This window comes from Ascaphus truei, chromosome 5 (genome assembly GCF_040206685.1).
Source record: "Ascaphus truei isolate aAscTru1 chromosome 5, aAscTru1.hap1, whole genome shotgun sequence".
NCBI classification, from domain to species: Eukaryota; Metazoa; Chordata; class Amphibia; order Anura; family Ascaphidae; genus Ascaphus; species Ascaphus truei.
The window spans coordinates 187,958,899-187,970,654 of NC_134487.1; the positions used below are offsets into that span (position 1 = coordinate 187,958,899).

An 11,756-nucleotide genomic window follows, 5' to 3' on the forward strand; every position below is an offset into this window, starting at 1 on the left:
ATGACAGAACAGATGCGATAACCCATATCGGCAATTGAGGAATGTGCCACTATATTATAGACCAGGGGTGGGCAACCAATTTTTCAATGTAGCCACAGGTGTGGCGAATTAGATGTGAAAATAGCCACACCATGTAAGAATTCAGGTATTATGTTGCGCATGCGAAAATTTAAAACACACATTGTTTGAACAAGTTTATTGAAAACATGAACACTTTGACTACTCAGTAATAACTGCGTCAGACGCAAATGATGAAAACACACACAGCCACACACACACACAGTCGGTGGGGTGGTATGTTATTTATATATTCTCGGTCCCCCCCACCCCCCCTCATCTCATTCCCTCCCAAATCCATGATCAGGGGCACAGCCAGGACGTGACTGGGTACATAACAAAGATACAAGCAGCCATTGCCAGCTGCCCGCATGCAGCCACACACACGGCCAGCCAGCCACACACACACAACCAGCCAGCCACACACACGCCCAGCCAGCCACACACATGCCCAGCCAGCCACACACACGTCGAGCCAGCCACACACGCCCAGCCAGCCACAAACGTCCAGCCACGCACACACGCCCAGCCAGCCAAGCACACACGCCATGCCCAGCCACGCACACACGCCACGCCCAGCCACGCACATGCCCAGCCACGCACACACCCAGCCACACATACACACACACACCCAGCCACACATACACACACACACACACCCAGCCACACATACACACACCCAGCCCTTCATCTCCCCCCTGCACCCTTCATCTCCCATCAGCACCCTTCATCTCCCATCAGCACCCTTCATCTCCCCTCAGCACCCTTCATCTCCCCTCAGCACCCTTCATCTCCCCCCTGCACCCTTCATCTCCCATCAGCACCCTTCATCTCCCCCTGCACCCTTCATCTCCCCTCAGCAACCTTCATCTCCCCTCATCTCCCCCCAGCACCCCCCGCCCCCCGTCCCCCACCAATGCCTACCAGATCGCGGCGGCAGCAGCGGGCAGCAGTGGTGGCGAGCAGGCAGTGATGGCAGACGGACGGCAGTGGTGACGGGCGGCAGTGGTGGCGGGCGGCCGTCAGCGCATCACACTGGAGTGTGCTGGGGGGGGGAGCGCATCATGGAGCGGCCTCGCAGGGGAGGGAGCGCGCGTCACGCGCCTGCTGGAGCGGGCTGGGGTGTTGGAGGGAGAGGAGCGCGTCACACCGCTGGAGCGCGCTCCTTACCACGGAAGGGGAAAGGGGGGGGGGGGGGGGTTGAGTGTCCCGGCGGCCCTGTTCGCCATAGTTTTACAGCCAATTCGCCACAAGTGGCGAATGGCGACAGGGTTGCCCACCCTGGTTATAGACCATACACTCATACATACTCCTGCTGTCAAATACATAACGTACAGTAATGAAAAGAATGAGACAGTGAAAACAAAATACTATTCACATATTTATACATAGTGTATATTTTACTGACAGGTAGCATCGTAATAAAAAAAAGAAGCATATTTATGATGAAACATTCAGCATAATATGTACAATCTTAGATGTTTCATAGTCAGTGAACATATATGCACACCTTATAAATACAGTCAAAGAGTTTCTACACATTCATGTCTATTTACAATTGCCTGTATATCTGTATAGTACATTCAGTCAACATCTGTCTATCTTGCAGCTGGCATTTTAACAGAGTGTTCTTGGCACTAATGGAATTCTGGTTCTTTTTTTTTTTTAACCCCTCCGCCATCAGAGTGGTCAGCGACACAGTGCTATCCATTTCTGGCACCCCTGGTACTGAAAGAGTTAAAACACACACAGGCATTTATACACAGAGCAGTAACACTTGAACCCCTTAATTATCCATTGGAATACATTCCCATGTCATGGACCCCTTGAACTGTTTCTTTTTATAAAAGTCAAAAATGGTAGAGTTACTTGTCTGGGTACTGTCTGTGGCTATTGTAAGTGAGACTGTAGATATTAAAATGATCACGGTAGTAATTATTGATTATCTTTATTGAGACTTCTTAATCCACAAATCTCCCTATTCAATCTGATTTAAAAGCTTTGAGGGATAATAAAATTAATAATGCATCAATTGGCATTCCCTTTAATTGACATTGATACATTGTTAATACATTGGTATTGCCATTTGCCAACCCAATTCCATGTCATGAAAATATTCTAATCTAGTCCTGGTGTTCCAAGTATTTATGGTCCATAGGAACGCAGGGCTATTATGAACCAGCATACTGTACACTGGGTTTAATTTAAAAAATAAACACCTTATGTTGTGATGCATTTCAAAGTTCTCAAAGCTGTATTGGTCCTGGAGAAAAGCAGATTTAATGTAGGCTATGATACATTGCCTACCATGTGAGTTCTTGGTGGAGGAAATTAACAAATTATAGTGTACAAAGTTTTCAAAACCTGGTAGGTTTCTTCTTCTGGCATATACTTGAAGAAGAAACCATGTTTGGAAAGCTCTGTACACTATAGTTTCATCTATAAAGAGCTCTAATTTTGGGATGCTAAAAGGTACTGTATCACACCCTACAATGAATTATGTAGTGACAAACCCACACTTGAAACAAGCAACGCCCCTTTAATTCCTGAGTTAATTTATGTGCCATATATTACAAAATGTGCTTTCAACATTGTAAATGTGTGTGTATATATATATATATATATATATAGAGAGAGAGAGAGAGAGAGAGAGAGAGAGAGCGAGAGAGAGAGAGAGAGAGAGAGAGAGAGAGAGAGAGAGAGAGAGAGAGAGAGAGAGAGATACATACACACACACGCAGAGACAGAGACACACACACACAGACACACACACATATATAGATTCATTCTTATCACATGCACCATTTAAATCCTCCACTTGTTCTCTTCTGGGGAGCACAGATAATGATATAATTTTTCAAGCCATCTGTAAATGATGTAGTCAGCAGTGCTTTATCCAGATGTAGCAGATGTCACTGTTCTCTGTGTTTGTGATGTATGCTGGGATACACAATGTTATGTAACAGACGTTATTACTCCCGCTGGTGCAATCACATTAGCCCCTCCCCCATTTTTGTCGATGGCTACATATTTTGAATAGCAGCTTCTTCTGCTGGCAAGTTTTGCATGTCCCACTGCAAAGTAACAGTGGGAGTAATAACATTGTCACTGGATCCAATGGAACCTCTGTGCTATGCTGAGTTATACTGGGATGTGTTGTGTTACAGATGTAGCAAGAATAAACGTCTTTGGGGCCGTGATTAAAGCTGCAAGGGTTCTAATTCAGAAGCACGTTGCCCCGCAGCACGATCACGGCAGACGCTGTCCTTGGCGCCACAGAATTTTGCTTGTTAAAATGTGTCACTTGGGACAGTAAGTCATGCTACATCTGGATGTGGGGGGACAATGGCATACGCTAAATCTGCAGCTCAGCCCCAATCAGTGGGACACTGGAGTCACTGCCACTTTCTCCAGCTCTGCATTCATTAAGACGGTACAATTCACTTGATGATGTGCTATGCAGAATCAGGCTTTTGGGCCAAACTTGGAAAAGCCATTGTACATAAGTTATGAAAGAAATGTTACACGTGATAATGTTGAATTGCATAAGTGAGTACTTTAGCTTGTTCGCAAAGCCGAAAGGGAACTGGGGACTCAAGCAATGCAGTCTCGTGCTGTAATATACAGTGGAACTGCAATGCGTTGAAAGCACTAATCAATACATTATAACATTTTTAGTTTTTTTTCCCTTGTATAGCGCTGCCAGTGTACAGAGATATTTTGCAGTTACGGGTCCCTGCCCCGTAGAAATTACAATCAATTTTTTGGTACCTGAGGCACAGGGAGATAAAGTGACTTCCCAAGGTCCCAAGGGGCTGACACCAGGAATTGAACCAGGCTTCCCTGCTTCACTCTCAGTGTCCTTGTTTTCAGAGTCAGGGCCTTTACTCACTGAGGCGCTTCTTCAGCCCCACTATCATAATTTAAAGCAACAGTCAATGCTGATCGCCAATTATGATGTATTTCTTTACTTGTTTGAAGACATCTCCTCTACTCCTTTCCAGCACTATTTTTCTTTTTATAATCTGATGCTCTGTTTAGGTGATGAAAGCATTTGAAATATATTACGTATCTGGGAGGTTAAAATGGAGTTCTCCCCAAGAGTTCAGTGCAGTCTAAATACTCCCATGATAACCTCAGACGCCAGTGATTTTTAAGAGCAGGACATGCTCAGGGGGCAAGATACTAACTAATAAGTTAAACTAATATAGGCTTCAGGGGGGGCGGGGGGATGTGGCTGCTTTTACCTGTTCAGTGCCACCCCAAGGGCCCCTCCGATGTACACTCTAAGTCATGGCCTTTTGCTAGTTTGTAGGAGCTCTACAAGAGCGCTGAGAACGGACACTGCCCTTCTTGCCGTCGTTATTCGGAATAGCTCAGAAGAGCAGTCACCTGATCCGCCAGTGCCAGAGATCAGCAGCCACATATGTTGCAGGACCCTCTGGCACTGAGGGGATTAAGTTTACTAGACATTTAGGCCAAAAAAAAAAACAACTGTAAAAATCTCAATAATATCACAGAATACACATCACACACTGCTTTTTTTCTTTTTAAAGCGCTGGATAGGATTTCAGACCCAAATTAGGAAAGAACGCAGCAAACATGTCGACGTTGCAGTGTTCAGGGCTGCTTTATTCAGCAGTGTTTTAAAAAATATAAAAGGCGGCCATCTTTAATCAGGCTCGGAGAAAATGTTTCGACACCGGTAAGAAGTTAACAACTGAATGAGGCCTGTGATTATGATGAAAAAGTTAAAGTAGATGCAGCATGTCATCCTTAATTCTTGTATTGTAGCAGTAATAAGATAGTCCTTTATAAATAGAGCCACTGAGGGTTTGTTCTTGTCTTATGGTTGACAAATGGAGTGAAGGCATCTGGGAAAAAGAGGTTTCCATCTTTAAAGTGTGCCACAGTAATACCTGAGTAGACTTGTAAATCAGATTTACTGTATGTCAATATTAGAGCATATCGGTGACTATTGGTTGTACTTGAAGTTTCGTTCTCTTGTGTAATCTGCAACATAAATAGATAATGTATGTTACAAGAAAACAATTTACCATGTAAAAATTTTATTTTAACCAAAGCTGTAAATCAATCCTTACAAAACTCATCAATTCAAAAACAGTTTTTGACAAATTAAAGCAAAATTCAGTTCACGCTCAACATTAAAGTAGTGGTACAGTGTCTGCCCCTCAAAAAATCAACGTTTATTTAATATTGTGAGGACATTTATTTGATCATATTTCCCAAAAGATTTTATATACATATACATATATATATATATATACAGCCGCGGCTAAACTTAATCTAACGCTTACCCGCTTTTTTTTCACCTTTTTTTTTTTTCCGTCCGGAATTGGTCGCGCGCCAGCTGCATCTAACGGCCGCGCGCGGCTGGTTCTCCAATCAGCGCCTAATGGCGCTGAACAATAGAAGCGCCTGCGGCGCTGGAGAGAAAAAAAAAGCCCGCGTCTTAACACATTTGAAAATTAACCGCGGAGGCGGCCGCCGTAGACTATTTATATATATATACACAGTGGTCGACAAACCACCAAAAAATCTACTCGCCGAACAAAAAAAATCTACTCGCCACCTATTACCACACATGTGCTGCTTGGGCCAATAGGAGCTCGCCACGATGTTAAATCCACTCGCCCGGGGCGTGCAAATGTATAGGTTTGTCGAACACTGTATATACATATATACATATATATATGTATATATGTATCGGTACCGTGTTTAATAATCAAACATGAATAGACAATACCGTTCTGGGGCTAACGAAATGCTTTTATTTGTGTGAGCTTTCGAGATCTCTGATCTCTCCTTCCGGCGATGTTACATTGAATGAAGCAAGGTTTAACTTAAAAACAGTGCATATAAGAATATCTGTGACTGAAACCTAACACCCCCCTGTGTAGTATGTAATTTATGACTTGAGGTGTTAAATAGTCCCTGCATGTTCGTGATGTAAGTGTGTTGTGTGTGTATGTATGTAAATATAAATTTGTAGAGAGCGCACAGTGTGTACAGCGCTTTACAAAAGGTGTGTTTGAAGTCGGAGTGTATATCAATGGTGTGGGTAGATGTGGAAATGTAAGAGGCTGTAGCATTACTAAAACTGTGTGTAGATACTATGTGGTCCCTATTGGTACAGTAAATAGGGATGGAATTACATAGAGGATTGTATGTATTGTATGTGTAGGAGACAGCAGTGTGTGCATACATATAGTGCAGTAAGTATAGACATGGCCTTTATCACTCATGGGAAGAGTTCTCTCGTGTCAATAGGACATCTTTTTAGAAAGGAAAGGTATATAGGGATATATGAAATAAGTATTCATGGGAAGGATGTTGATCCAGCGCTCTCTACAAATGTATATTTACATACACATACAGTTAGGTCCGAAAATAATTGGACACTGATACAAGTTTTGTTATTTCGGCTGTGTACCAAACTAAATTCAAGTTACAGTTAAATAATGAATATGGACTTAAAGTGCAGTCTATCAGCTTTAATTTGAGGGTATTCACATCCACATTGGAGGAAGGGTTTAGGAATTACATCTCTTTAATATGTAGACCCCTCTTTTTCAAGGGACCAAAAGTAATTGGACAATTGACTCAAAAGCTGTTTCATGGACAGGTGCGGGCTATTCCTTCGTTATTTCATCATCAATTAAGCAGGTAAAAGGTCTGGAGTTGATTCCAGGTGTGGCATTCACATTTGGAAGCTGTTGCTGTGAACCCACAACATGCAGTCAAAGGAGTTCTCAATGCAAGTGAAACAGGGCATCCTTAGGCTGCAAAATAAAAAGAAAATCCATCGGACAGATAGCAGGAACATTAGGAGTGGCGACATCAACAGTTTGGTATATTCTGAGAAAAAAAGAACGCACTGGTGAACTCTGCAACACAAAAAGGCCTGGATGTCCACGGAAGACAACAGTAGTGGATGATCGTAGGATCCTTTCCATGGTAAAGAAAAACCCCTTCACAACATCCAGCCAAGTGAAGAACACTCTCCAGGAGGTAGGCATATCATTATCCAAGTCTACCATAAAGAGAAGACGTCGCAAGAGCAAATACAGAGGGTTCACCACAAGGTGCAAACCATTCATAAGCCTCAAGAATAGAAAGGCCAGATTAGACTTTGCCAAACAATATCTAAAAAAGCCAGCCCAGTTCTGGAACAGCATTCTTTGGACAGATGAAACTAAAATCAACCTGTACCAGAATGATGGGAAGAAAAAAGTATGGAGAAGGCTTGCAACGGCTCATGATCCGAAGCATACCACATCATCTGTAAAACACGGTGGAGGCAGTGTGCTAGCATGGCTTACAATGGCACTGGGTCACTAGTGTTTATTGATGATGTGACAGAAGGCAGAAGCAGCCGGATGAATTCTGAAGTGTATAGGGATATATTGTCTGCTCAGATTCAGCCAAATTCAGAGAAGTTGATAGACGGTGCTTCACTTTACAGATAGACAATGTCCCAAAACATACTGCGAAAGCAACCCAGGAGTTTTCTAAGGCAAAGAAGTGGAATATTCTGCAATGGGCAAGTCAATCACCTGCTCTCAACCCGATCGAGCATGCATTTCACTTGCTGAAGACAAAACTTAATGCAGAAAGACCCACGAACAAACAACAACTGAAGACAGCTGCAGTAAAGGCCTGGCAAAGCATCACAGAGGAGGAAACCCAGCGTTTGGTGATGCGTTCCAGACTTCAATCAGTCATTGCCTGCAAAGGATTCTCGACAAAGTATTACAAATTAACATTTTATTTATGATTGTGTTAATTTGTCCAATTACATTTGAGCCCCTGAAATAAGGGGACTGTGTATGAAAATGGTTGCAATTCCTAAACATTTCATACGATATTTTTGTTCAACCCCTTGAATTAAAGCTGAAAGTCTGCACTTCTATTGCATCTCGGTTGTTTCATTTCAAATCTATTGTGGTGGCGTACAGAGCTAAAATGATGAAAATTGTGTCAGTGTCCAATTATTTCCGGACCTATCTGTATAAACACACACACACTCTTACATCACTAACATTCAGGGACTATTTAACACCTCAATTCATAAAACGCATACTACATAGGGGGGGTGGGGGTTAGGTTTCAGTCACAGATAACATTCCTATATGCACGGTTTATAAGTTAAACCTTGCTTCATTCAATGTAACATCGATGGATGGAGAAAAATAAAAGCATTTTGCTAGCCACAGAACAGTATTATCTATTAATTTTTCAATATATATTTATATGTACAGCTCAACCCACCTTATAACGCTGTGCTTGGGGTCCAAAGAATCACATCGCGTTATAAGCGGATCGCGTTAGAAATAATGTACAATTGTATGCAATGTACTACATGTAGAAAGTATTTAAGATACCAATAAACGTGTTGTAAAGTATTCATAAATAGGAAAATTGGGAGCCATGCTTGCATCGCGTTATAAGCAGATCCGCGCTGTAACGGATCGCGTTATAACGGGGTTGAGCTGTATATATATATATATATATATATATATATATATATATCCAGGATACAAAACTGGAGCACCATATTGATCAATGCAAAAGATCCCATTGTGTCCTATAGCTCCAATATTTTAGCCGGGACACTGTGTAACAGCAAGAGTTACATATTAGATTAGGTTGAAAGAAGACGTTCAGTATGTTCGCCAAGTTTAACCAATGTTACATTTTGGCCCTTCTCAACAAAAGAGTGCTAAGTTTTAGCATGCCTCAGCTCCCACTCACATGTATTGGAGTAAACTTGTGCTAAAGCTTACTGTAGCAACCTTTTGTGAAACTGGGCTAAGGTACTCATCCTACTGTACATTTGTATTTATAGTGATACAGAGAAAGGCAAACACAATACCCCAGTGAAACATTAGCTAATTATGTCATGTAAGGGAAAACAAATAATTTCTTCCAAACTCCAGTATTGTAACAAAAGCAGAAATGACCCCAAAAGGATGAAAGAATCTCAAAATGAAGCACTCAATACATATTAAATAATAAGTGGCATGGACTATAATGGTCCTACCCATAGATATGGGATAAGGCAGTCTATTGTCTGTTGTAACCAGCTGTTAAAACACCAAAAATAATAAAGTTTTAATACAATTCTACTGATAATAAATACACACAACTGAAGTATATACTGTACATAGCAAATGTAATAAATGTTAAAATAAAATCGTCACAGTGGTGTAGGCAATAGAGGTTAAGGATAATATGTACTAATTAATGTATAAATCAAAGTGAATCCTAATAACACTCAAAGAACCCTACTGTAGACTCAAAAGTGGCTAATGTGAACAGCTGTATTTAAAATAGTATAACAGCAAGGGTGTTGCTGGACAGGCAGGACATGCTGCAGGGTTACCCTTGTGAGAGGCTAGTGCCTTTATGTTCAGCTTACTAACACTATCACTCACATAAGCTGCACACTATACATACAGTACAGAGCCTTATCCTTTGGGTCACTTGTACTCTTAAGTAGCGTGTAATATATACTATTTGTGTCAGACCTGTTATTAGTTGTCGTTTGTATGACTGTATGATCGTTCATCTAGATACATTTGTACTCAGCAGTAACTCTCAGGAGATTGCTTTTTGGAACCGCGTGGACATTTATGTCATAGTTGATGACAAAGGGATTCCACCCTTGCTGTTATTCTATTTAGATTACAGCTGTTCACATTAGACTGGGTGGGTGAGTGACTGGGTGGGTGAGTGACTGGGTGGGTGGATGAGTGAGTGACTGGGAGGGTGGGTTAGTGACTTAGTGACTGGGTGGGTTTTAGTTTTAGTGACTGGGTGGGTTAGTGGGTTAGTGGACTGGGTGGGTTAGTGACTGGGTGGTGGGTGACAGTGACTGGGTGGTGGGTGGACAGTGACCGGGTGGGGAGTGACAGTGTCCGGGTGGGAGGTGACAGTGGACCGGGTGGGTGGTGACAGTGACTGTGTGGTGGGTGATAGTGGGTGGCGGGTGACAGTGGGTGGTGGGTGACAGTGGGTGGTGGGTGACTGTGACAGTGGGTGGTGGGTGACTGTGACAGTGGGTGGTGGGTGACTGTGACTGGGTGGTGGGTGACTGTGACTGGGTAGTGGGGTGACTGTGACTGGGTGTTGGGAGACTGTGACTGGGTGGTGGGTGACCGTGACTGGGTGGTGGGTGACAGGTGACAGTGGGTGGTGGGTGGACAGTGACTGGGTGGGTGACTTACCTGACCGGGTGGGTTCTGCTTCCTTGCCGCCAGCCGCTTCCCCCCCCTGCCCCCGATATCCCGTGGCAGCTGCACGGGGCGGAAGGTGGGCTCGGGCGAGGAGGGCGTGGGAGGTGGGCTCAGGGGAGGAGGGCGCGGGAGGTGGGCTCAGGGAAGGAGGGCGCGTAGCTGGGCTCGTGGGGGAGCGCAGCTGGGGGGGGGCGCGAGTCAGGCGGCTGGCTACGGCATCCCCCGCGGCTTCTGCTGTGTTGGCGCACGGAGGTGGGCTCGGGAGGCGGGGCGTGAAACTGGTGGGGCGGCCTGCAGCACCCCCCGCGGCTGCTGCTAGGTTGGCGCGCGGAAGGTGCGCAGCGGGAGGTGGTCTCGGGGGGGGGGGGCAGGGGGCGGGGTGGCGGGGCGCAAGACTTGGCAGGTGGCTTCAGCAGCCTCTGCGCTGCTGCCCGTAGGGGGATCCTGGGTTGGCGCATGCACGCGGGGGGGGGGGATCCTGGGTTGGCGCACAGCGTGCGGGGGATCCTGGGTTGGCGCTTCCCCACCTCCATCCCACGTTGGGAGCGGGAGGGTGGAGCGGGCCCACAGGCAGCAGCCGGACACCCTGCTTGCCCTTCGGGACCTCGGCTCTTCACATGCCATGGGGAATCGCATTTTTTTTTTTTATAACGGGCAGGGCCTGACTCACGGGGCCCGGAACGCCGTACCCTTTGTCCCTCCCTGTTGGCGGCCCTGCAAATGGACTTATTAATTAATAACCCCCGATTCCGTTGTAGTCTCCACAAATTTAACCTTTAATAATAACCTATTTAAAATGCTTACACACAAAAAATAAAATAAGTATGTCGCCCAAATTTAACCCAAGAAATCAACATTGCCATGGTTAGATCCCCTTTCACATCATAAAACTTTAATACAGACTTGCCAACTCACGCATTCTCAACATGTGACACCTGGTTTTGGCCTTCTTCTCATGGTCTCCTGCTGGAGTGTAGAAATCTCACAGGGAGCCGTGAAACTGAACTGTGTATTTGGACACTATCCAGTAAAAATGAAAGGTAATACTGGACATATGAGTCTGGTATTACTCTGCGGACATAGTGACCTGACCGGCTTGGGGTGGGGGGGGGCACAGGATTTTCCCGAGTAGGGAGAGAGCAGGGCTATTGCTAGAGGGCTGGGCAGTTTCCTCCATTCTGATTGGCTGCATTACCCAACAGCAGCCAATCAGGGGGAGGTGTCAGGAGTCTGGGGGTGGGATCAAGGAGAGGGGAAGCAGCATAGAGCTCCAAAGAGGTGAGAGGTGTGTGTGTGTGTGTGTACGCTTCTCTAGTGCCTCGTTACCTTTTACCACTGTGTTCTGTATTTTTGGAGAGTAGCCACATGGGTAGCCCTAATTAATGGCTTATACACGTGCAGGAGTACAGCTTTTGTTGAAAAAAAAACAGTGTGGAGTTC

General features: G+C 44.7%; 1 protein-coding gene across 3 annotated transcripts in view; it reads right to left on the reverse strand.

Moving 5' to 3' along the window:
- Positions 1 to 1,425: 1,425 nt before the first annotated feature.
- LOC142495656 (beta-4C adrenergic receptor-like) overlaps positions 1,426 to 11,756 on the reverse strand; it is a 56,056-nt gene continuing 45,725 nt past the window's right edge. For all 3 annotated transcript variants that reach the window (XM_075601414.1, XM_075601416.1, XM_075601415.1), the window contains one exon: positions 1,426 to 5,070. In XM_075601414.1, the coding sequence (XP_075457529.1) occupies positions 5,016 to 5,070 (55 nt within the window). In that variant the 3' untranslated portion in view covers positions 1,426 to 5,015. The remainder of the gene's footprint in view (positions 5,071 to 11,756) is intronic.